At 40.8% G+C, this 27748-nt stretch overlaps 2 protein-coding genes across 3 annotated transcripts; one reads left to right on the top strand and one right to left on the bottom strand.

Annotated features, from left to right (window-relative positions):
• The first annotated feature begins 12 nt into the window (after positions 1 to 12).
• LOC141908366 (FMRFamide receptor-like) lies at positions 13 to 27748 on the top strand. 2 transcript variants are annotated; one of them, XR_012619605.1, is made up of 3 exons: positions 13 to 231; positions 21282 to 26480; positions 27562 to 27590. XR_012619605.1 is itself a non-coding variant. In XM_074798391.1 (3 exons), exons 2-3 carry the CDS (start codon positions 21625 to 21627, stop codon positions 27681 to 27683), a joined length of 1110 nt encoding a protein of 369 aa, XP_074654492.1. In that variant the 5' UTR covers positions 13 to 231; positions 21282 to 21624; the 3' UTR covers positions 27684 to 27748. The 2 variants fall into 2 exon arrangements, 1 of the variants encoding a protein (XP_074654492.1); XM_074798391.1 differs by having other exon boundaries at positions 21282 to 22612; positions 27562 to 27748.
• Positions 16939 to 18024, bottom strand: LOC141908499 (galanin receptor type 1-like). Its single transcript, XM_074798585.1, has one exon. It carries the CDS (start codon positions 18022 to 18024, stop codon positions 16939 to 16941), a length of 1086 nt encoding a protein of 361 aa, XP_074654686.1.

Here is a 27748-nt window from a genome sequence, read left to right as displayed (position 1 = left end):
CGGAAGGAGCTTTTCGAATTTGGTAAAAACATTATTTTTCTTAAGAGAAAATATCTCCGTGCGAATGGCGAGGATTGTTGCGTAAGTTGGCGAAGGAACATCACACGCGAAGGATTAGACCCGGTCTATCAATAGACTCATCTTAGCGGATCAGCTATCTCATTAGTTCCGAACTAGCAGACGCGCGTGGAGTTTCCAAACTATCGAATCTAGCTGTAGCTCGTTATTCAAGTAAGTACCGAGGCCATTTTTTCTAACTTATCGCATTCAGGTGTTTTGAATTTCGAATCGTTCGGTTGAACGCATGTTGTAAACAACACAGCTAATGTGTGCGCGTCTGCCATCCCGGTGAAATTAATTTCAATCGGAAATAGAACTTACAAGCGAGTTCTTTCCTTTTTACATCGAATTTCGGATCTCGTAGATCAGAAGCCTAATTGAAAAGACAAACCTTCCCCTTGTAGAATGAGCCGTGAAACTTACCTGAAACTAATTAGCTGAGTTCTTTCTTTATTTAACTTTATTCGACAAACTCTTGGTCGGACTCATTTACGAAAGACAATTCGAGTGTTACAGCATATACATAGAATAATGATATTGTCATGTAGTACAAAGATGAATGTAGTTGAATATCGGTACACAACATATGAACAAGATTAATACGAAACTGTGTACCAGCTACTGTCGCTGCGGATGGAAAATCGGCCAAACGGTAGCACCAAAAATCTCAGCCAATCAGAGAGCGGAATTTCAATATGCGCTATACACGCCATTACAATGGCCCTGTATTCAATAGTTCCTGGTATTATCCGCGGGTACAGTCTCCGCGGGTATCGGCATTTACCACATAATTTCTAAATGGTCCGACTAGATTCCATGGCCAATAAATCGAAAAGTCTGAGGATCCGGGCCAAAAACAGCAGTGGTTTCTACGCGTTATATATACAGTGGTTAAGTTCTAACACGAACGCATTTTCCGCTAGTGATGAGGCCTAAACCCGTCTAGTCTAATTTCATAGCGTAACAAATGAAAACTGATTACGTCGCGCCAATAATTCCTATTGCATAGAAAAAACGATGTTTAGTTAGCTAGCAAATCAATCATAGATATATGATTTTATTTCGATTGTTTTCATTACGAGTGTACATGTAAACACCAGGCGGATTTTTTTGTTATTCTGCTTTAGTTTTCTACAAAAATATGGTCTGATTTGATTGCAGTTGGATAAAAGAACCAAAAGCATGCACTTAGCAATACCGTGCAATTCAACAGTTTGTTTTATTTCCGTCATTTTGTTTTGCTGACTGGTGGCTTGCATTTACCGGGATTTCTTTCCGTACACGATTGATCAATCAAAAGCGGACATTCGACAAGCGCCGTCCCAACGATATATGGTCTGAAGCTGTGGTAATACAGCAACTCCAACACTTTACAATACCGAATCCTGAAAACAGAAATACGAAGGTTACAATACCTTCAGATTTCTTAGAGATGGCTATAAGAAATTTAGAGGAGAAACGTTGCGTAAACTTTTGCCTTGCCCATGGAATACGGTATTCTTGAAGTTGACTGTTAGGATGTACCGGTAGTTGATAATGAATACAATATTCCTAAAGATGTATATAAGGATATAAGACGAAACGTTGTATAAACCATTAGCTCAATGAGACCTTTTCGCCGACCTTTTTTTCATGATAAGTGTGGGATTTTCCTTCACAACACGGACAGTGTTTCATCAGCATGGTTGTAATTCAAGTTTACGAATATCATTCTTGATATCAAAATCTGGCTGAATTCACTAGCTTTATAATATACATCCACTCTTGTATCCAATAGGGTTAGATGTGAAAAAAATTGAAAATGAAAACGTGAGCATGCGACGTTTCTGTTAAGGGTTTGGCGATGGATGCTCTTGTATTTATTTTACACAGTTGCCGATGGGTTTCAATCGGGGAAAAGCAACTTCACCCACGAATTCACTATAATTATGCCCTACCGAGGATTTCTTTGTGTCCAATCGAAATCTACATGAATTCATAACGCGTTCACTCTCCTCCGATCACTCACACGCGGTGCGTATTCATCCAGTGATTTTGAAGCGCACCAGAATCAATCACTCGCTATCGATATCAACCCAACATCCATCATCATTCATCGGATTGCGGTGCTCGGAATTGTTGTGGTCGCTTCGAGTAATCTTTGAATAATGATAGCGATTCGGGTTTTGATCGGCTGCGATACAACGGGCGATCATTATTATTGCTTTAGATGACCGTTTGATTGAGATGGCGTTTGACATAGCCGGACGGCTATTACAGGGCAGTCGATACAATTACCTAAACCCGTAACCCATATATATATAGCTAGATTTTACCAGAGCTTTATACAATTCCTTTGGAGGACCTCGTTAACTGTACGTAATCTAAATAATTTCCTCCGCAATCGGATGGAACTGATCATCGAGGGCGAACTTCGGATATCCAGTTAGTCGACTATTCGCGAACTAAGCGAAACCGAGTGTCAGTTAGTCGGAATTGTATTCCGGAAACGGTCGAACACGGGATTAAGCGCGGTCGCTGTAGTTCGGACCAAGTTTCAAGATGGCCGAAAACTGGAATGCGTCAAGACCGAACTATAGTGCCTTCTATCATTAGTCCTGACCACAAGTAGTAGCAACCAATGACAAAATCATAACGCAATATGAATTCATAATTCAATTCAATATATCTTTATCCACCTTTGAGTAATATAATATACAAGTCATAAGAATATGATAAATTCATGAAGAGCAGAATCTCAGCAAGTGTTGCAAGACATTCCCTAAGCGGTATTTACCCCTTGTCCCAATTATGTCAGCTAAGTAACTTTCAATCCCTGGATAGAGACACAAGAGGAGTGGTCGTCGGTAAAGCCCCGGTGGCGGTAGAGTCGAAACGCTTTCCTCAATGAGGGAAAAGAAGCCGTTAACTTGTTAATTAGTAATGCTCTAACTGAGTTTGGCGTTCAATAGATTTATGGATAAGTTTATCTAAAAATGACTGATTTTTGTGTTGACGATATGCTGTCCAACAATATCGGCGACGTCTCAGAGAAATGATTGACCTTCTCAAGGTAGTTGATTCAATTTAGACCTTCTTAAGGTAGTTGATTATTTCGCTCGGATATTTTTATGTTTCGTGCCGCCTCCTCGAGACGCGATGCTCTATTTCCACCACGGTTACACGGCACGCAGACACGGCAAGCAAAAAACAAATGATTTGTTTCTATAATTTAATCGTTTCTCTCCCCGTCCCTCGGGTATGCGGCGCGTCTGAACCCGTTCTCCCTAAGTATTGGAAATTCCGTTCGCTGGAAATTTACGGCCGGTGAACGAACGGGGAAAAACGTTTGATCAATTATGAAACGAATGCCATATCGGTTTTACGAGGCTGCGAGTTATCACATTTTACTCGTGTCGTTTCCTTTGACTTGTCAAGAAAAATAAAATATCTAAAGCTTCAACTTCCAACTAAAACCAAACCCAAAGTCAAAATCGTATATTTTTTTGGATAAGGATCGATTCGATGCCTCAAAATGTGCTTAGATTGCATCTCAAAGCCAAAGTTCATTCCAAATTTCAGATTCCGTGCTATGATATAGGTATGTTCGTTGAGCAGTACTCAGAAACCTAGGCTGGATCCACCTCTAATTCTTCCAATTCCTCTAAAATGATCAGAATTTTTGGTCCGCCGTTCAAAATCTGTTCTTTGATTCAGAATGCTGATTTCCGCATTTCTCTGATCGTCAGAGTCGAATAGCTCCCGCGTTTCGATAATGATAAATTCAACAAGCTATACATAGCGACCTTTCAACTATTTTGATATCACTAGTCACTAGGGTCGAATCAATTGGATTTTCCAATTAAATTTCTCCGTACTGAGATATCGCATATGTCGTCGTCTCAAGACGTTTTAGTCTGACCTGGCTGATACATCAACAAACCGTGGGCGTCTCAAAATGTACGAATGTTAAGAATATTTAAATATAAAATGTTTAGATAGAATGTAAATAATATGCCATGAAAAATTCGCAGAAGATAATCACCTGGGAAAATATGCTCCAGGGAGAAATATCCAAATTTTGATATGTTTTGAGAAAAAGGTCGGGAAATTTTCCTACTTAGAAAATTGGGATATTTTCGTCCCGGGACTTAGTACTCCTTGGAGATTCATTTTTGGCTGGCACATTATTTCTGTATACCGTTTAAATCGAATCGGCATTTTTCATAATCTCAACGAACAACCCTAAAGCAAACAATGACCTATCGCGTATGCTTTGCAATTTTTCTCGTTATCGAACGGATCCTTTTCCTTCTCTTTGCTTAAAAATTGTTTCCTCGAAAATAGAGACAAAAAATATCCCGTAATTAGAGATCGGGTAACTAGCTCTTTCTGCGACGATAACTTCAGTAGATGAAATTACAGCTACGAGTAAACCCCTATAATTTGGCTTCATCGATACTTCTTTTCGGTTGAGATTCGTCGGCAAAAAATCGAATATTCAAAACTGCCTTTCGTTATAAATGCTAAACTGCGTCAACGCAACCGCAAATGAATCTGAGAGATATAATTTTTTTCGATTCGAATTATCGAAGGCTGATAAATTTCTTACAGTCGGCAGTTTGTTCGTCTATGGCGGGTGTGCTAATTAATGGGCGTTGACGCGTCCCGCTGATTAATGCGACGCGACCTCGTTTGCTCTCGTGAAGTCTCGCGACCCGACGAAAAACGCGATATTAAATGCTCCGAGTAAACAAGAACAACAAATTCGTCGACGCTAAATCGATTTCATTCGCAGGCGATAGCTATACGTGACCTTCACCTTAGAATATTTCGAATTTCGATTTAGCCACAGTAGAGGGCTGAGGCTGGGAACTTGAGCGTACATTAGTCGAAGTACGTATAATTCCTGACATCCCAAGTATGGGATAAGTATAGGCTTGATACTACGTAACGGGACGAAGAAATGACAATATGTCTGTGTCGCCCTGTCAAAGGCCGTAGTAAAAATACGTTAAGATGCCATCAACACAAATTACATTCTAAGAAAAGCTGCTATTACGTTGTAAATGTAATCCCCGCTAATCCGTTGTATAAAGCTTCTTATTTCTAACAACAGTAACGGAGATTAACGTTATACGAGCCTGATGAACTAACTAGGTACAGTTAGTGAGGCCTTTACCTTGACATTTATGTGATTGTTTCGCAATAAAGTTTCATCGGCTTCGTATTTCCACTTGCGTCATTCGTTCGGTGTCACATGAAGTGATTATATTTAGCCGAGAAATTTAGCCCCGTAAGTAATGAGATCGGTCTTTCGAACTTAAAACACCCCATCGGCGCATCTCAAGTTCCAGAAGTTGTCGGGTCATATTTGACCATTTGAGCTCGGTCATGCTACCGGACCTAAGTCACAAGTAGATTTGATTCTTTATATAATTGAAATAAGAGGAACGTTTCTTTCGGAAGTTCTGAAGCGCAAATGTTAAACATTATTCTGGAAACCAACGTATCATTTTCCTCTCCTTTTCTTTCTTTTATTTCGTTGGCTTGACGCGGAATTCGATGATTGGAGTTTACATTACGCGATGGAACTTCCTGTCGTTTGGAAAATCACATCCGCCTGACAAACGAATTGTCGCGGTGTAACATGCATCCCTTCCGTCACGTCGGCGAGCAAAAACAACAACGCAATCCAGTTTGAAATCAGTCTGATATTTTCAATCTCTTTCTCCAGATCGGTGCAGAACACGAGGCTGCTACGTACCTGACTCGCGTTGTATTCATTTCCTTGAAAGTTATACAAGAAAATGTTAAGTGACAAAAAAAAACTAAAAGGTTCATGCGTACATTAAGTGGAATTAGACGCTATAATTCGTGTCGACGGTAGATGAATGAAGAAGTTCTCGATGAATTCTATTTTGGTACTTTTCTATTCATCTTGTAAATAAGTACATGTAACTAATGGCAAGTGACGCATACAGTTGGAAAAGAAAAAAGAGCAAGTCAACACGAAGATATACATGAAAATCCTTGTAATCTTAAGACTTCAAGAAAATTTTAGCTGAAGCGATGCGAGGCCTACTGTAATGTATGTACGGATATCAGAGGGTTGCGAGGCCGGGCCTTTACATCGAGATACGTAGCTTTAATTCCTCAAACTTCCAATTTGGAAGATGTATAATCGTCGTCTTAGTCCGTGCATGCTTTGGCGGTTAATTTCGCTCGTTATGACGTCGACGGATTGCCAAACAAGGACGTGACAGTCCGTACTTCATGCGACTGTCCACTTCGCCGAAGCGAGGGCTGAACTAACCCCTTCTTCGTTCTAAATGATATTCGATCAATCTCGTCACCGATATAGGAAGTGATTATACGTGTATGTATTATGGCACGGATGTATGACGCCGGCACGGCTGTCCTGGTTGACCGATACATTAACCCCCATAATTTAAACCTTAGCGACACACGCGGAATCCGATAATTCTGGTAAAAGGTTTCGAAAAACGTTGTTCCGATTGATAATTGTCCGACGACAGCAATGATTTATCGCGGACGTCTTAGCGAGCCGGATATGAGCACGTCTTAGAAAACCGTTCGGAACCATAACAGCAGCGCAGAATGGATACACGAAATAATCCCTGGGATTTGCGTCGAATGTCAATAATCTTAAAACGATTCGTTATCGTTACTCAACGTGCACGATTCAAGTATGCAAATTAGTTCATTCAAAGTATTAGACGAAGCGGCGCCTGATTTTCTAGTTGTTTTGTTCAGTTTTTTTTTCAATTTCTTACTCGATTTCTTTCCGTTGCGTTGAGCGATACGTGCGACAGATCTGATTCTTCTGAAGCAGTCGACAGCAATATCTGGTTTAACTTGATCCGGTCGATTGATCGGGGAAGCTCTAAGAAACTCGAACAGGTGCCCGTCATCATAGAAAAGTTATAGAAAAGGAATTTGGATTCATTAAATTGAATTAATTCGTAGTTTATTTCATCTATTCAAACCTGACGTTATTAGATGTGGAGTTACGAACATGACTTTAGCCAAAAGTATATGATTTAGACCTAGCAGTGCGCCCTGCATGCTTCAACACCAAAAGGTGCATCAAATTTCAATAAGCAAGTATACTTTTCTTAAACGAAACGAACTTTATATGCCTTAATTTGGCGGCAATGTTTCTCATGATCACAGAGCTTGCGCATTCATGTTTGAAGTCCAGATGTGTTTACTGGTAAGTCAGATTGGTAATAGAACTATGATGGTCTTAAAAAACATTGACTGTGCCACTGGGTTTCCGGGTCTTCATATATATATATATATATATATATATATATATATATATATATATATATATATATATATATATATATATATATATATATATATATATATATATATATATATATATATATATATATATATATATATATATATATATATATATATATATATATATATATATATATATATATATATATATATATATATATATATATATATATATATATATATATATATATATATATATATATATATATATATATACACAAACAAGCCACACGTGCGATCACATTACCCATTATCAATAGACATCTTAGTTCTTGAGACGGAATGTACATCGAAAGTAGTTGCCTTACGGATTATCTACATTCACATTATCGGTGGAAATCTGAATCGCGCGATGCGACGATTCAAAAATGATTTCAGTGGAGCCGAAACGGAAATATGAAACCGCCCAGGTGAGACTGATTAAGTAATCTGAAGCGCCGGTCGAGTCTTTGGGGAAAAATACCGAAATCAGTGCAAAGGTCTATGACCAGATTCAGATCCAGATTCAGATTTTTTGCTCGAAAACGAAAGATGTGCGTATGTCCATCAGCATCTTTGCTGCGACAGAGAATGACATTATTCTGCCAGCGGGTGGTATAGCTCCAGCCGGTGGCGCCACCCCAGCCTACAAGTCAGCCAGCCAATAAAATCTAAGCAAACACGTCCGTATCAGATCCAGAACTTAGGCGTTATGTCAGCAAAGATGACAATTACAGTAAGATATCTTAAAGAATTCCAAACCGTTTCTTATATATGGTTCTAAGTTCATGCGAGTTTTTCCTGTGGAGTTCGACAGTTAAAAAGGTTTTAGATAATTCGGTCTTATTCTGTAATAAAGTTTTACGAGCGCGCGTATGTACGCAACAGGGCGAATTTACAGGAAATGATATCCGTCTCCTGTTAAGCACTTCTGGCGATCTAACAGATAAAGGCTACTCTTATTTACACCTCTCAGAAGATTCTCTCTCCCATCCCTGGTTCAACTTCTCCATCGTTCATCTATTCTATTGTTTATTCTAGTCTCACATTGTTAATGGGGTTCGGTTACTTTTTGTTGGTTTAATTGTGGCGATTTTTCGAACCGATCGAAATAATGGTCGGTTTTTCGGCAGATTCGCGGTGTTGATCAAGCGCGTCCCGCTGTGTAAATCATCTGCAGAAAACCGTGATTACATCAGACTGCGCACGGAAAGTCAATATCGCCTGCAGACGACTATTTGATTAAAATCTACCGACACGAAATGAACTTTAATGAAATCTAATCCCGGGTCGTGTATAGAGCACGGCCTCGAGCGGTTCCGTGGCAGACGTTTTCGGGAGCCGGTTTTAGAGACCTATTCAAGCTTAAAAATCATGAGTTAACCTCATGGGCTGGTTTGATAGATCGATAATTGACTAACAACTACTCAATTGTGTAAACCCGCTGGTTGAAAAAAGACAAAAATGTAGATTATTCATGGATACCTTTAACCCGTTTGAAAACCTAGTAAAGAATGGATCTTAAAACGATGAGGAATTTGAAACGAGCCCCGATGTTTACCATAATTCGATAACGCATAAATCATTGGAGCTTATTGTTAAATTCCTTCTTTCTTTACGCCGAATATCTTCAACGGTGTCGTGAGACGCTTTCAATATCAATACACTATTGAGATTAAATTGATGTATTGCGAGACGCTCTATCTTAGTACAGTCCTTTCCTTCGTCTTTTCACATGAAGCAATTATTTTGACAAATGGTCAGTTTATGCAAAGGCAATTTCATTAATGGATTTATCGCCGAGCCGTCCGAGGATTTTTTTCGACGACTCAAACTTAATGAATTAATTCCAGACGCAGATTGTGCAGTTTTAGTACAAACACGACGTATATGATTATATGGTAATATTGACCGGCAACCAGTCTATCCCCAATATTGATGACGTAGAACACGCAATATTCTAATTCATCATCCAAATTGCATGAAAATTCATTGAATAGAAAATGCGAATCATGAAATTTAATTAATCACAGAAAACGCCAATCTTCATTTGTTATTGATGATTCACTCACTTACCTTTGATTATCAATTTGAAAGAGAAAAATTGCACCTGTTTTTTTTTACGGCGTCAGAAAATGCCGTTTAAAAGTAAGTGCGCCCGAATAACGAGTCGAAGCAGTGAAACATGACATTTAGCTGCGGTATCGCATGCGGTCGCTGCGTTTAAATTCCAGATATCGACGCTAAACGGCGATGATCGCATTTTAAAATCGTCGCAATCAGCCGAAATATCGAATAACGAATTGCAACGCAAATTGTGTGAAATGGCGAGTAACAACGGATAGAATGGTGATGGATGGCGCGTTATCGTGAGAATCCATCAACGGCGATACGTCGCACGCAAAACCGTAGAAAATATAACCAAGATAAATTTTCTATTGAAGACTTGAAAGTACATTTTAGGTCACGATTGAGGCGGAGTGTGCTAACATCGGGCGTAAATCCACCTGATGATTTCGGGATTTATCTCAAATACAATAAAAACTGACCAGTGGTCAGGCGGCTTAAGTTGTCGGTCGTCTATCGGTCCGTCTATAAGACCAAGAGTTTGTCGAATAGAGTCGAGCAAAGTTGACAATAACATGACTGGTAAACGGATTTAATATCAAATATATTTTTTCTCGTTTTTCTGACGATGATGTTTAGTTACAACCTCGAAACGTTAGAGGAATAAATCCATTAAAAATCATCAAGTGCAGGTTCACTTGACAATCGCAATCTGTTGCTCGTTTGGCATTTCACAAACTGCAACCATGGACGTATAAACTAGTTTTACTTAAGACGTCTATGCTCTGACTGACTATCAACTCCTCTGCGAATACAAACATGGGACAATCATTATATATATATACGGTACTCTATATTTATAATATACTTTCGATGTTTTCAACTCATGGGATTTACCCTTCAGTACGTGTGTTCAACGATATTAACGTCGCCGATAAATCGCTAGACGCGCCATACGTCACGGCAAATTAGACTATCTTATTATTCGTCACTGACGCGTTATCCCCGACCAGCTCTGGATGTCGCCAATTTGTATCGCACTCGATCATGATCATCCGCACTTTCTATGAACAACTATAAAATATTAACGCACAATATAAACCCCATTAGGACGGAAGTTTTTTCGTTGATAATACGATATACGCGAGGCCGAGGGATCAGCGAGTACATGACAAGCCTTTAAGGTAAACAAGCTACTCTTGATCCCACGATTTACGATCCATTTCGTCACCTAAAGCGCGCTCACAGTTGTTTTATGTGGCATTGATCGCGAAAACCATCCTTATCTGCGGTTTACACTTCCTCATCAAGGTTGCGTGCTTCCTCGAAACCGCGGTCGGTCAAACTTTGCAAGTTCAATCGAATATTATACAGATTTTTTTCGTTCCAGCGAACATGCAGCGAACATGCGGGTGCATGGATACGTGTTCGATTTAGTTGGAACTGAACAGGGATCTGAGTTTTAAAGTGAAGCTCTGATATGGCATCTTCACCCGTCAAGGGATTCGAACCCACTACGCTAAAGCTGTTCGCCGAACCCCTTGACCTCACGAGTCGTTGTAGTCGTTACTAACCGACCAGAATCCGGTCGTACCAATCACAGCGCTTGTAACAAACGACTTTAGGCTTCTATTGGTTTTCCCCTTTAATGGATCAATCAGCGAACGTTTTACTGAACAAGGAAGTATTTTGCAAATCGATATATGACGTCATGCGCAACAGCGCCAGTAATGAAATCACGCTTCGTGAGGCCAGGGGGCTGATGGAAGCGAGTTCGGGAGTGATACCGGACCCCTGGCAAGCGAGGATGTGATATGATGGCCTTTCAGAGCGGTCTTTGTTCAGTTGATATAACGAAGTACAACGTTTCTGCTCAATATTTTCCTCTGAATCAAAAATGAGTGGAACTAATCGTTTAGGGCCTGATGGATTTTCAGGGTGGACAGCAAGTCGTGTAAATGATGAGGAATGATATAACCGCCTCCCATCTCTTCCGCTCTCTCGCCTCTGATCGTAGATTTGCCATCTCTCAATCACGATTTATTCTAAGAGCATTAGTAATTCAAACTCGTCATTCTTTAGAGCTCTGCGCCAACGACTCTTACGTAATCTACCGACAACAAAAGGCCGGATGTCGTAAAAGGCACACTGAGCACGCGTCATCGCAATAAACTGAGCACGTAAAGACTCTCGTGTTCGAATCCCAATAATGCCAGCATTTCCTGCGGTTTGCAATAAAAAGTCATATTTCGACTAATGATAACTTTATTTCCATTCAAAATAATCGTAATCTTATTCTAACTGAGCACGCACACAGCTGAGAAATTCTGAGCTTTCAACACCGAGAAATTAATGTCGGCTCCAAGAATCAAACTTACGATGTATATATAAGTATTATATATAACTAAAAATTAAGATCTGGACCGTCAATCAACACACGGTTTACATCTCAAATCTCTGCAGCATGTGCGGAGTATGGAACATTTTGCTCGACGAAGAAATTCTATCCAGCCTGTGGGCTAAATCGTTCCAGCAGAGTCAGATTACTGACTTTCGGCTCGGGACGACATGAGAATCTAAGCAGACTGAGAGGGGGCTCTCGGGGCCTTCAAACCAGGTATTCGCCACCGCAGAGCACGAAAACACAACCAGTTATAAAAAGAAGAGTCACGCAGCTCTGTGGCTTCATTAGATTCGCCTGTGACGAGGGACGTAGCTTACTCCTTTACCGTCGGTGTACGACTGATTAACTCAATTTTTGCTGCTAGCCAAGCTCGTAGACTCGTTACTCTCTAACCACGCATCCAGTGACCAGCTTGTGCCGAAATCCGCGTTTCGGAATGGAAACTCATATTGTCACATATCGTATCGTAGCAGCTTGGTTCACGAGCTGTTACGTACATTAGGAGTCTCTTGTGACCGGTGAGCCTTAATTATTCAGATTACAATTGTTTAAACAGCGAGTTTAACAGGATTACAGGCTGTCTGGACCTTGCGGAAAGAATACAAAATTGGGTACGTTCCATCGGGTTGTGACGTTTTAACACGTTTCAAAAAACGTCGGCGGAATTCGGAAATGATCACCTCAAACGGGTGTGGATAGTTAAACAGGGATGAGTTGAGTTCGTCCCGGCTTAAGGTTTGATCAACCTTATTCGGTGTTTGATGGTAAACGGACGGTGAAACCAAGTCGAGAAATAAATCTTTTGCTATCTTCTGAGTTCCGGTCGCCGCTAAACGCCAAGACCCAACCAGTAACGTTTCTCTTTTGAGTCCAAGTAAGTTCGTTTTCAAGTAATATCTGAATCGAAGCACGTGAAATACGAAATTCGTATTGGTCAGTTATCTTTCAATCGGGTTTACTGAATGTGGGAATTGCGCAATTTGATCGCTTTAGCGATTGACCGAATCTGCAACTGAAGTCTCAATATTCCTCTCAGTATGGTGCCACGTAGCTCCAGAGGCGAATCCAAGAGGAGGCCGGTGCTGGAGGTGCGCGTCCCCTTTTGAAATATGAAGTTGTCCAGAAATTTTACGGAAAAATGTAAACATGTGTAAGTTTAAATTCTCTCACAGCTTTTCTCTATATTTCCAAAAATTTTGGGGGTGCACCCCTCCCTGAATCAGACCCTAGATCCTACCCTGAGCTCGCCGGTCCACCTACCAGTACCGACGATCATAGGTACCCTGAAGCTCATCCTGTCACATTCGGACCTGATGGCGTCGTGAGACACCTTTGGAAGTCTCGATACCATCAGGCAGGTTCGAATGCTTAAAACATTGGCGGATGCCTAAAGCAATGGAGTATTCCAAGCTGTTACTGATCAAGGACAGGAAGCCAAGCTCATGAGTATTCTAAATACACTTTTTAGTCAGTGATTAACTTATTGTTTGGTCTTAATCGCGTACGAGATAAGTGTTTTAAAACTTAGCACTATAGAATTTCAATTCTTTGTAATTACTTTGCATTTATATTATGAAATAACATGTAACAATGCCATATTGAGCACATATAATCAGAATCACGTAAACACGATATTTACCACGTATGGCAATCGTGTTGTCTAACACGGCATTTTTGGCTCGTAATTGTTTCCGCTTAAAACATTGGTAAATATGCGATGTTATTGATGTCACACGGTGTCGTTGGCCTCGGTTAATTCATTGCGATCTGGCGCCGTTGTTTTTCTCGTCCTAATAACGTATTTGTCGATAATCATTTAGCCAAATGTCGACGTTCCCGCACAACAAAGCCGGCCGCATTTCTCAGGAGAAAAGCCCGTCCATTCCTCGCCGTGCAATTGACTCGAAAAAGTAATTAAACATTGGCCGAAGCCAAATAAAAATGTTTTAGCGAAATGCCGATCGAGGAGTGATTCTATCGATAACACAACGTGATTATTCTTTCGTTGATTAATTTTCATGGTTGAAAAAATCGTTGGCCGCTTCGCTCGAGTTGTCGGTGGTTGAAACTCGTTCGTAATCAGCGTGGATCGATAATGCCAGTTACGTCACGTCATGTCACGTTTTTCAATAACCAAGGAACAGTGGGAATAACTCGACTCAAGACATTTGAATGAAACCCGAGGTTAAAGATTAAGCTAGTTCATAAAACGGTGCAAAAACCAGTTCCATAAAGATTTGAATCCATGGTAGAATTATTAGATATTGAAGATATTAACCCTTTTAACGCTATTCATTATAACATAGAATAACCATATAAAGTAGACTGGATGTTGTATACCTTTTTAGCCGTAATTTGACAAATAAAAAGTGAAGGGCTTTTGCCAGGTTATCGCGGGTGCTAAAACAGTTCCGTCTAAGCAGATGACGGATTCACGCCTGATACGTACCTCCCCTGCGGACAGAACTACCAGCTAATTAACTGTTGCGCACTTTCCATTTCAATTAATTACGCCAGTAATTAACCCAAGGACAAAGTGATTGCGAAAACGCGACGACAGAAATTAACGATCGAGTATTAACGGCGACGGCCAGAAGAGAAATTGATTTTTTCCAAACGAGAAGGGTTACGAGATTGTCTCTACGAAATTGTAATCGCTGATTGTCTGGCAAAGGACGTAACATGTTAACGAATCACTTGATATGTTTAATTCGTTTAGATATCGCGACGTTTATATTCAACGAGCTAGCTTGACCTTCAACTACTCCTGAGGGTGACCGGATACTCCGTATACTCTGTGTACTGAGACGTCTCCTAAACCACCAGGGGTCACCACCGACACTAAGGTTCTCAGAAGCTTAGCCAAGACAATATGTCATCTATCGCTATATATAACTACAAAACTTTTTCCCCTTAAGGCGTCGGATCTCAGTCGCGTAGGCCTCTACCTTTTGATCACCTTTTTGGTGGCGTCACTGTCCTTCTGTGTTATATAAGCAGCTTAGTGTTTTCTAAACGCGCACATCTCAAAACCGGGGTACAATTTCAAAAAGTTTATCAGGATTAGATTTTCTCCTTGTGATCAGTGAAGCAGCTGAGCTTAATTGTATTTTGCGAAATTGGAACCGCGCCGTCGTGTAAAATGGTTGAAGTTTTACAGGAAATGAGTTTAGGGGGAAAGGATGTATGGGACAGACTCGCTGAGTAATTCAGCCGTCTGCGGAATGGATTATTAATGACGTAGTCATTACGCAACGCGTTCGTCTGTTACCGTACGACTTTGATAAAGCTTTGCATCCACCCAACAAACATCGCTAGGTCTTGTCCTATTTCATCTAGAAGGTTAATGAGTAGAAAGCGAACAGCTTATGTAGATTCAAGAAAACTTAGATTTTAGATGACCTAAGCCTGTCCAGCTTCATAGAATGAAGCATAGCTATGTTGAAGTCATATTCAACTAGATGATAACTGTTGCGCTAATGGTTTGATGCCATGATGGGATTAGTATGGAAATACATTTGACAGGTGGTTGGCTAATTACGAGTGGTTAAACCTTTTATTGTCTAATCTGAGGTAGCGGAGCGAGTATAATCCTGGCTAGACCGTAGGAATTGAGCGAAGAGTGAATGAATTTGTTCTATTTAGTATATAGCATTGTGGATAAGCTTTTACTCTATGGGTTTCTCAAATATAAAGCTGCAGTGGAAATTCCGAAAGATGTGAAAAAGAAAAAGTAAGACTATCGGCGTAATTAAGATGTTGATCGGTCACAGGTGAAAATTATCCGTTGATTGTTTGTAGACTGACGTTGTCTCGACTTGAATCTTGAAATAGTCTATAATCGTCTGACAGGTCTGAAAGTGTTAGATTTACTATAGAAACTGTACGGTGGTGTTAGGGTGTCCGAGTCCGGCAGTCAGTGACGGCGGGCGGTACCGTAAATTCTTGTGGGAAAACACACTCCAACTGTTGGAGTGCTCGCAGCTAACTGGGAGTAACCGGTTTTTGTTACCTGGGTACTGAGTACTGGTGCTCAGACGTCACTTCTCCCCGTCACTTATTCATCTAAGGAACATGTAGATTCATGACAAGATATATTTTCCACAATGAATACATGTATAAATTAAATAGATTAAAGCACAAAAGACGAATAATTACGGGAGCGTCCTGGGGTCATATTTTGTAAAAATTTCGAGGTTTAATCCTTTGTTGAGTCCTTTGGAATTCTTTTGTACAAATGTGTCCTCCGGACGCACCCGTGGAATACAGATTCGAAAATACGTTTTACCTAAAAATCAGTTATCAGTGAAGTTGTAGTTGTGCGAAAAATATCAGTCAAAATTGCCGAACATTCACAGAACTTTCATTGACTTATTCAAAATCTTGTATAAAAGAGTTCGGTCAGTTACCTCGATTTTTAAAAGATCGCTGTTCACTCAGAAATTGAAGAGCGACTGTGACATTGATGTCAGTTATTGTTTTACAATAGGGAAGTTTCAATTCTAAAAGCAGTAACACGAAATAAACGTTGAGTTATGGAGTATCTGTATCGATAGAAGTAACGATCAATTGAATATCATTTATATGAGTATATATATATTGTACGGTATCATAAACAAACGACATATTTTACGTAACCACGGAGAAATCTGTGAAACACATAATCATTTGTACTTTTCACAATGGTTCGAATTCAATGGGGTACCGGCGCCGCTACTGTGGCAATCGAGGATTCCACGTTTGGCAGGTGAGGATCCGCCAGGTTGGCTAGTGGTTACTCGGTTACCACGCTTCAATTTCTTCTACATTTCAATAAGATTCGAATCTTTTTTTCGCATCAGTAAATCAATTTCCATTAAAACGAAACCATGGAACGTCAATCTACCTATTTGATGACTTGTTTGACCACATTTTCATTTGGGAGACTTTAAGTCCTGTACAAAGTTCATTGAGAATGATCTAATTTTCAGTACGGATTATAACTTTGTTGTAGCGCATCATGTGTGTGCTGGAACGCCATTCTTATCATCCAGCGTGATAGACAAACAAATTGATGAGTAAATCCATTTGAAAAAGTCTGCCTGAGAACATTTTTGTCCTGATCGAAGATGTGTCTATAAATCCGTTTCCGATGACCGACGTGCACTGATAGCGCTACGCCGATTCAGGTATCTCGCCGATGAATCGTCGTTTCGTCGACAGCAGAAAATTCGCTTCAAACCTTCGCGATACTGTTTGATGTTGTACGTGTAAATTACGTTGTTTATCGAATGATTCACCGCGGCGATGTTCTTCGCCAGGACGCTCAATTCGAACAGATGCGTCAAATGAGACGTGAACCCGGCCGGTATGAAACTCAAATCGCTACTCTGACTTCGCGAGCACGTGTACAAGGTTCCGATGATAGTCTGCGGGCCGAGTAAGATGATAAACGCGCCGTTGACGGCCATCAGATTCAGCAAGCATTTACGATCGCGTTTGATGTTTACAGCGGAAGCCGATCTGAGGTGCCCGTAAGGCGAGCGTATCCGAGCCAGGACTAGGGCCGAGTTAGTACAAATAGCCGCCCACGGAATTGTCGTATGCAGCATGTACTGGAGAATGGAATACAACTGAAACATGCCCGGTGCCAGATTGGAAGGTTTGATCGAACATATCGTTACGTTAATGCCGACAGGCGAATGAACAGCGGCGTAGAGAAACGACGGGAAGCGAGTGAGACACGCAAGACAGATGACAAAAAATACCGCCACGTACCTACGCCGTTTGGTGACCAGGGTAGAAACGTTGAGCGGAAACCAAATGGCTATGCATCGTTCCACGGCAAATATGACCAGAATCCACGCGGAAATCGTCGAGGAAGCGTCGTAGATGTAGAAAAGGTTCTTGCATGCCGCGTCGCTGATTGTGAGGATGTTCAACCTGGGAAAAGTCGACGACGAGTCGCTGTCGTGATCGATGACGGCCGGTAAGTGAATTCCGTACCACTCCGGAATACTCGACGAAAATAGAACGAGCAAGTCGCTGACCGCCAGACAGAGTAAATACGTTACCGTCGCGCTGTGCACTTTGTTACGAATTGTCGGTAGGACGACGAGCGTCAACACGTTTCCGACAACTCCCGAGAATATGATAAACGGATTGACGTAAGCCATGTAATATCTAGCAACGCTGAAAACGGCATTTTCGGTGATAACCATGTTTACACTTCAACTTTCCGATCAGTATTTCACTCCTTGAATCAAGCACTTTTCCTCAACTTCTTAATCCTATCATGCAGATGTGCATTGAATGTTCAAAACTGTTAGGTGACAGCGAAGACTTCTTGCGCAACTGACGGGCCTTCTCAAACTGTTTGCACTGGTCAGAGGAACTGTGAAAGTAACCCGCTGTGTGGACTATGTATATACGTATGCTGCGGGAGAGTTATCACCTTTAATTACACCTGCCAACTTCTACGGTGCGCGCTGTCTGCTAAACCTGACCCCAACTCGGTATTCGTACCGATATCTAATTACGATTTTAAGTTCTAATTAAGACCGTGTAATGTAACCGAATGAACCCCGACTCATTATGGAATATCTGAGCCGACAAATGCGTTGACCTGAATGTCCAACTGATGTTGAAAAATCCATAGAAGCAACAACTAAACAGTACAAATCTAATTTTCTAATAAGTATATAAACTCATTCTAGCAAACATTTTCGGGAGTTACATTTTCCCCTCTTCAGGCATAGCGCAAGTGATTAAACTTTCATATCATACTGGTATCTATGTTAAATAATAAGTAGTAATTAGTAATCGATAATGTTTGTAATTAGCTTTTGTTTTGAATACCTGCTAGAATAGATTTATATACTCATTAGAAAATGCGATTTGAACTGTTGTTGCTACTATGGATTTTCAACTATTTGAACTCTCTACACAAGACCTACTTACATCGGAAAGGCTTACGTTTAACATTCGTTTGTTTACTACAAATTTGTTCAAACATTTCTCGAGTGTAATATTTGATGATCGCAATGGTTATCGCGAGAAAAAGCATTATCATCGTACGGGATGAATATGAAAATGTTTTGAAGCTCGACGAAAGTAGATTTGTTCAGAGCACAAAAACGAAAACAAAGATTACAGAAGTTACAATAATTGATGCTGTTCACATTAATTCACAGACAATTAACAAATATTCTGGATATAGATTCACATTACACACATCGAAAATTTGAAAGCGGTTTTGATGCCGGGTAAGTTGTTGAAGCCATTTCCCTCTAGTTTTCATTAGTTGGGTAAATTTATGCATGCTTGGCCTAGTTCTGAAAGGATGAACGAGGGGAATCGTTAATGCGGATAAACACGAGAATGATTATTATTGCTCTCAGGGACCGATCGGTCTCGTGAGTACTTCTACAAAAAGTCTATGTTGGTTGTGAGGGAAAAGATGAGACGTCAACAGAAAGTTCGAACAAAAAATAGTTCCGATTGATTTTTCGTCATTGTTTGTCAACGCAATCTGAGAAGCAAACATATTTTCTTGGCATTGGAGAGAGCTCATCGGGGAGTTACGTCGCTCGAATTTCGAACACGTTATGCATATTTGCTTGGAACCGATGCCTACAAGGATTCTAAAAAAACGCCCGATTTCAGAGAGAATTTGAAAAGATGCTGGTTTCAGAAACTACGTATAAAACTCACTTAACTTCGAAGGTTGCGGAAACCAAATAACCAAGAGAACATGCAAGCTTGGTGACTATCAATCTTGTTTCGGTTCGCTGAGGCCGAGATGGGTCAATCAAGACTAGACTAGATCGAATCAGTGAAGTGTCAGCTGTGACACTAGATACATATCGGATAATACATTCAATAATTTGGTTACGATCAAGATGTGACACAGCTTTAACGGTAGTCAGTGGTAGTTGTTGCCAATCTCGTATCGGTGTTTTAGCCGTTTTAGTTTTAGCGTTAGTTATGTCTGAACGTTGCGATAAAACCAGGAAAGCACTAGCGCGATTAATGCCCGGATTGATTAATTAGTGTGGTTTTTTACCGGGGTTCGAACCACCACGCGCACAGGGAGACGTACATGTTCATATGAAAATAGACTGGTCGCCGGCAACCAATCTAATATGAAGACTGTCCTCCGTACGGGATATGCGTCCTGTGAAAAAGAACGAAGATCGCGCACGTGCGCCGTCATAGTTTGTTTGAGCTTCTGGGCTCGGGGCACTAACGCAATTCGTCTTTAAGAGTCCATACTTTTACCAGAGAGAGAATTTTGTATGTTCGGCAGTCAGCTGTTTTTGATTTCATGTTGGAGTATTTCAGGCGATCACTCACAAGATTCCGGGAACGCTGCCACCAACCGGCAAGGCTAATTACGTAATGCGGTAATGCGCGTTTACGTTGCATTCGGTACTCTCCGTCGACACTCGGCAATTTCCGGCGGAATTCGGCCCCGATACCCCGTTTTTTTCATCTTAAAATAGGTATTGACCCTGTTAATCATCGATCGGTGAAATAACGTTTGATTCTTATGATTTGGTGTCCTTACAAACCCTCCCCACCTGTCGAGAGCGAAACGGGGGTTTAATTCTGAAATCGGAAATCGAAATACATCGATAGTTGTTTGATTGGCGGTCGAATGTTTTTCAGAATTTTTTTTTTAAATCGAAGTGCATAATTGAAAATTTCGGTTCCAGCTCATTCAAACAATATTCCAACCAGTCTGAACCGGCATAGGACTTTACCGATAATAACAAAGGAATATCTATAAACTTCTTCATAACTGTTTTCGATGTGAAATATCCGTATCTCAGTTCAAAACATGGAAATAATGGACGAGTTTTGTGCGGACAAACCCAGAATGTAACGATTATATTATTGGCGTCTGTTTGAGAATATAACCGTCTGTTTAAAAAGTTGCCGTTGTTTAGCTAGGATTTTACATCGATTTTGTTTCCCGGTCTGATATAATGGTTGATTCAAAGAAAAGATGCAATAATACACGCGTTATCAACCAATTCTTTTTTTAACTTGACACGAAATTGTCACCTGAAAAAGAAGAACTGGGTTTAAACGCGGTGCTTCGTAGTACCGGTATTTAGAAAACAATTGGTGGAGATCGAGTCATGTTTTCTTTTGATTTGGTCCGAATCGTCACCATCACCAATATGATCACAAATTTTATCAGTTCTTACTTGCTATTTTTGAGGAATATCATTTGAAGGTTTTCTGAAAGGTAAACTGCAGTAGATTCCATCTTGGGTTTGGCCGGAGACCAAATGAGAATCAGGGAGGGGATATTTACATGTAAATCTAATCAAAATTTGCCGGTTAGAGCGGTTTGCTGGTTTGACCAGTTACCAATAAGGCATAGACTACTGTAAAAACTTCTGGTCAGTGCCGCAGGAACATTGTCGATATATTTATTAATCTTTCGAGCTTCGCTTTATCTTTTCAGGCATCGGAAATAAGCCTCATTTGGCGCGGCTGGAAATACGGCGGACAATGAAATAACAAGATCAATGCAACAAAAAGTTATACGCGCTTCAATATGGAATAATTTGTTCGCAAATTCGAAAAATACAAAACAAAAAACGAAAAAACGATCCATCGTCGCGATTAGCCTGATTTACTGTTGAACAATATACCAATTACAAGAATGATGACCCAGTATCATGTTATATACGTATTGAGATATATCGCCGTTATTTTGTGTCGGTAACGTACGACTTAAACGCATACACGCGCTATAGGAGCTGGAGCTTTCATATTCCGACGACGTAGCGCTGAACGAACAGACCATGAATAACTCGACGCAAAATAACGACACGGAGTGTATTTACGATAGTAAAATGAAGGATATTCACGTGCACATGGCTCATTTCGTCTTACACGTGCCCGTGCTCGTCGTCATCGTTTTTGCCGGACTGATCACTAACGCCCTGGCGTTCGTCATACTCGGTAAAGAAGGCCGCACGAAAAAGACGAGTCCCGTCTTCATCCTGCGTATCATATCGATCACCGATAGTTTCGTGTTGTTGATGAACTTAGTGAAATACGCGTTGCCGGAAATATTTCAATTCACCGGACGACTGGGGAGCTACTTCGAATTCTCGATGCTCGCCTCGAACGCGATTTGGTTCTCGTTCGCCACGTCCAAAGTGTTCTCGATTTATCTAGTGATTTTGATGACGACCGACAGGTGGTTAGCGTGCTGTCGGCCGTTGCACGCGCGCTCGTGGTGCACGAGGAAGAACGCCGCTATCGCCACCGTGCTTATTCTCATATTCAGCATCGTGTTCAGTCTGCCGAAACTGTGGACCTACGAGGTCAAGTACGTTTTCGACAAATGCACGAATAGGCTCCGCCCGAAATCGAACTTGTCGACGACTTTCTTCCACCCGATCTATCTGAATTTGTACGTGATAACGGGCTATTTCCTGGTCTATTTTCTAGTGCCGATGCTGTCGATAATCATCATGAACTATATGATAGTACGCGCGGTGCGGCGCTCGGCGGGTATGCGCACTTGCGGCAATACAAACTCGCAACAGGACATCGAAACTATAGTGACCAAGAGGGCCGTTCTAGTCGCCCTCGCCTTCTTCGTCCTCGAAGGACCGTCTATTCTATTCCATATTGTCACGATGTTCTACAAGAAGAAAGGATTACTGATCACGTGGCTGCCCATATTGTACGACTTGTCGGCCATCAACAATTGCGTTAACTTTTTCTTGTACTGCCTAGTAGGGAAGAAATTCCGCAGTCAGCTGAAAGATCTATGCTATGGTAGGAGTCGCCAGCGTCGTCGAGTGTTGAATAGCAATAGTAGTAGTAGCAATTACGGCGGCGAAATGACAGAAGTGTCGCTTATTAAAAACGGCTGATTCTCTCGTTCGGCATCTTAGTTGAAGCATATTTCATTGCATGCGATATGATACACTCTGTATGTATTGTACGTACGTGTATATGTAAACGTTTACTGTTGAATGTAAACTTAATCGGCGTTCAAATCACGTTCTATCGTGCTTAATTTATCATTGTAAAACTTCGTCATTTGAATGCCTCGTTTATCAATAAGGCATGGCTTGTTTTTACGAACTTAAATATTCAACATTCGGTTAATGCACTGACTTCATTTTTTCAATTCAAGAGACAAATTCATAAATTTATACACTGCCGACTTAGCGTACTCAGGGGACTCATGCATCAACAGATTAATGTGTATTCCTTCGGGATCCGTGGGTCTCTTCAGCGGGTTTTAACATTCTCCATATTTTTCAGCAGTCCCGTGTCTAAGAATGTATAAATAAGAGTCCGTCCCAGCTGCGAGTCGTGTCACATCGTTAGAAATGAGTTGATTTTGACTGTGAAGTTAGAACATACTCACAGACTGAAACTGGTTCCAGATTACCTTACCTTAAACACCCTAAATCTAAAACACCTTAACCATACTCGGGGAGCCCACCTTCTTGCCCTATAGGCGTTTCGCGTGCGTCACATTGGCCGTCAAACAGACGTCAACCGTTTTACACCAGATAGCTTGCGCTTGATGGATATTTCGACACGTTGTGACGTCACGCGAATTGGTCTATACCAAATGCTACCTAGTATGCATAGTGATGGTGAAACTGAATCGAAGATTGCTCGTAGCATGCTGTTCAGTACTTCAATATTGTCACATTCATTCCTATACTGATCACTTGCTTCAGCCTTTCATACAAAAATATCTCGATCATGCATTGTACAAGCTTAATACTTTCTTGATTTCCCGTCTCTTTTTCTTGTTGTCGACTGTTTATAGACGTTCCCTTTAGAATGCGTAAACTTGTTGATCGCCTGCTTGTATTTGTAACGGTTTTTCCCGTTTAAAAACGAACGCGTCGGAATAATTCAATCAAACAAACTATGAGAATATAGGGTGTATTCGAGCATCTGTAAAGGCTTATCGGAGCTTGAGAGGTTGCGAAACTAATGGCTCCTCTATTCGAAAAATGCCACTTAAGCCACTTAATTAATGAAACGAAGGGTTTTAGAAACCAATCGAGTAGGTAAGTGGAAGGGAACCGAATGACTACGATCGAAATAGAAATAGAAGGCTTAGCGAGTTTGTTCGGTATCGTGAGTTTCTGATTTATAACGATAAGCGCTTTTAGGTCGATAGTGTCCTCAAATAAACCACGCCAGCAAATTCTAACGATTAGAAAGGACGTGTAGCTGTATTTTCTGCAACGTGACGACGCCATATTGACACAAAGTTCATGCTTTATTGCTTTATTCGCCGTTCGGAAAATCTTCGAACGATAATAAGATTTTGCGTATCGTATTAAAGCAAATTTATGAAGGCTTTTTAGTGAATTATTCGCCGTTTTATTTGATACGAAATTGAAATCGTTCTTCTCTAGACTATCATTGTCTCAGTACATCAGACATAGATTGTGACAAATTTGAAATTGATGAAATATAAATGACGCCTACGAAACGATACGGTTCTATTTTAAACCTAAATCATACTTCGAATGTAATCCAGTTTTCCATTTGGACGCAAATCCGTCGCGAAGATCTATCGTTTCCCGAACCTGAATTGAATACTGCTAGTCGTACAGTATACCACGGGCACGACATTCGCGACGCTAAAATGTTTTCGTTGTCCCCAAAAACTCGGCCACGAATCGTCGACGCGATATTGGATTTTTGACGTAAACCCCGCGTTGTCCGTTTACGCGTCAATCATATTGACGAATAGAGATCAAACGATGGCAGATTACTGTGCGACGTTACGTTCAGGGCTGGCAGAATTCTGACGAGAGAACATATATTTTCCATTATTATTACGATCGATTATTTTATCCCCTATCGTTATCTGACGGTCATCTTCGGTGTACGAATAACACACGGTTGTCGCATCGTAATAGTCAATTGATAGTCGTTTTATATTGTATAAAGGTTATAAAGGTTATCTTGCATCTTACTATAAGCGTGGAAAAAGTTAACTAGCGTTATTAATTCTTTATCCAATTTCCGTCGGGGGAAATGCGAAACATCGCTTTAATGGGTAATTTCCTCTGGGTTCCGACAATAAACCGCATCTCCGTCCTTCATAAAGTGCGCCGTCGGTGGTCAACGGATGATATAATAGGTCTCGTCGCATTAGTATGGCCGTCGGGTCCCGCGTGGTCGGCATGAGGAACAAAAACCGCCACATTAGGATAATTCTCTGGAAACTATGCGTAAATAGCGCTCGCTTCGTCTGTATCTCCTTTTTGCGTATACGCTATTCCCGATTGTGCAATCATCATTGCGTATCTCCGCCAGCGCCGGCTTTCTCGAATTTGTCGGCGCAACATCTTCTAAAGATTAAGAAACTACTCTTGACGATCGGATCGGGAACCACGTCGGTGTATAGCTAATTAACTTAGTAGTTTTTCAATAATGGATGCGAACGCAGAATTATAGTTCGCAAGATAAATTAAGTATCAAACAAAGAGCACGACGTTAGAACGTTGTCAGAATTAAGTCGTTATATCGTTGTTTCCGTTTATGGATATGCATTGTAGAACAGTATATATCAGAAGTATCATTGATCATCAACTACACACAGATCAGTTCTACAGTTGTCATGAGTTAACTCATAGTGCTTTATTTTGAATGAATTCGACACTTACGTCATGCGAGTTACATACGACTGCAGTGAGACTATATATGGATCAAACATTATGATTTTGTGAATCATACGGTGGTGGTAACTATTACTATTCTGACCTATACTTTCTAGTCTTCTATTCTTTAGATTGTTTCAGAATTGGTATAATTCTTCAAGAGATAACTCAATTGATGGTAATCGTGATATGAAAACTTTAAAAAAAAATGATTGTTTTGTCGACGAGTTCGGTTTGAATCTTGTTTTGAAAGAAGTTCCTATTTTCTCCAATCTCTTTCTCTGCTCATGAATAAATCTGATCAAATTGTGGTCGTTTCTGCACCTTGTTTCGAATGGCATGGACATTTTTTTTCTGTCACGATCTTGATCGAAAACTAATCCGCAAATAAATTCGTTATGTTCGTATACAACAAACCGCTTGCTTGTCGATTTAGTTGCTGTCGCTTACTAAAAGTACGAGATGAAATTCTCGAGGTCACCAGAACTGCTCGTAAAAGAGCTCAAAGCTCTTTCCCCTCGGTCAGTTCTTCCTAATAGAAGTTTTTCACGAATAAAATTACCTAAACCAGAGCTTATAGAGGCTGTGCACATGACGTCATGGTTAGTTTACCCGTCACTTGCCATTCACAACACCAGAAGATACATCTTCAACAGCACATTTCATCGGGGATCAGTCAGTGTAGGATATCGGGGCTGGTCGACTATTCGCGAACTAAAGGTAACCGAATGTCAGCTAGTCCGAACTATAGTCCGGAAATAGCCGGCGAACCACGCAACTGAGCACGGTCGCTCTAGTTCGGACCTAGTTCCAAGATGGCCGCCAAGATGTTAAATGCGTACGTAAGACCGTACTAGAGTACTGACTAGTCGACTAGTTATGAAATCCAAACATTGCCTATGAATCGATTATTGTATATGACCGCCAATATGGCGTCCTCACGTGAAAAAAGTACACGGCTGTACGAACTGAATATCAGTAAAGCATTAAGATTTGTGGTAGGTACATTGTATTGTACATAATATTTCCTATGCGAATAAAGTTTATTGAATTGTGCTGTATCGTATAGCGCGTGGTGCAATCGTTTGCTTTGGCCGGTGGATGACAAACCGCAGGGATTTAGAAACTGCTAGAATGTATCAATAATGTCTCGTCACGTGCACAGTCTTTATAAGATAACTAATTTCCGTTTTCTGGCCACAAGCGTCAAAACACATTTGCACTTCAAGCGCGACAATCGGAGATAAGGTTTTTTTTAGACCGCCATATTAAATCTCTGCGGAACAAAAACCGAACATCGAGCATCATGATACTGAGAATGGTGACGTGCGTCACCAACACGCGAATATGCGGTCGACGCAGTATTATTAGCCGCGATCACACGTGCATTTTTGGCCCGGGCCAAATTTGGCCCGACCAAAAACGTCGGACCAGGCCCGAGCCTAATTTTAGCACCAGACAAATGATCGCGTTTGAATTGCAACTAGCACCGGAAATGATCCACTTCGCTTTGTTTGAGCATTGTTTAGTATCGAGTGAATAGTTTGAGTGTGACTGCGCTCTCTAATTAGGCACGGGCCAAATTTGGCCCATGCCTGATCGGTGCCAAGTTGGCCCGGGCCAAATCGTCTCCGTGTGATCGCGGCTATTATCAAGACGTGTACTTGTAGACTCAATCGAAAACCACAACCCTAGCGTGTAATGTTACTAAAAGCCATAAAGCCTCGAAATGTCATTTATTTTGAACTACCGATGCTGCGGTGCTCAGTACTGCACTCGAGACTCCTATCAGAACCCTGCATAAAACATTAGCAATGCAAATAATGTTTAAAATGGAAATCTGATATGGAAATAACTTCTTACCCGGATACTCTATAATATCTCGGGAAATGTTCATGATCGAAGATACATTTCTAAGCCCAGTAAGCGCGAGAAAATGTCACCGCGTTAAGATCATTCATTGCGGGATTTCCACCCGTTAGTCAATAGATAGGCTGGCTCCGATAGGAGCAAAGTCAGCGGTGGGTGCCTTCCTTTATTAGTAGAAGTGTCGTAGATATACGAATTTTCTTATTTCAGCACCGGTTAAAAAGATGAAAAAGAAAATCAACCGCGACAGACGAAAAAGACAGCAAACGAAACGGAATGGTCATCACGTGAAGAAATCTAACTGCGAGTCAACGTGTATAAGCCGAATATAGACATTTCAATATAGAGTTACACACGGAGATTCTTACGAAATCATCGAAGTTCATTTGTTTTACTT

This window comes from Tubulanus polymorphus, chromosome 7, assembly GCF_964204645.1.
Source record: "Tubulanus polymorphus chromosome 7, tnTubPoly1.2, whole genome shotgun sequence".
Classification (NCBI taxonomy): Eukaryota; Metazoa; Nemertea; class Palaeonemertea; order Tubulaniformes; family Tubulanidae; genus Tubulanus; species Tubulanus polymorphus.
Note: the sequence above shows the minus strand (reverse complement) of the source record. Positions and strands in the feature narration are given on the sequence as shown.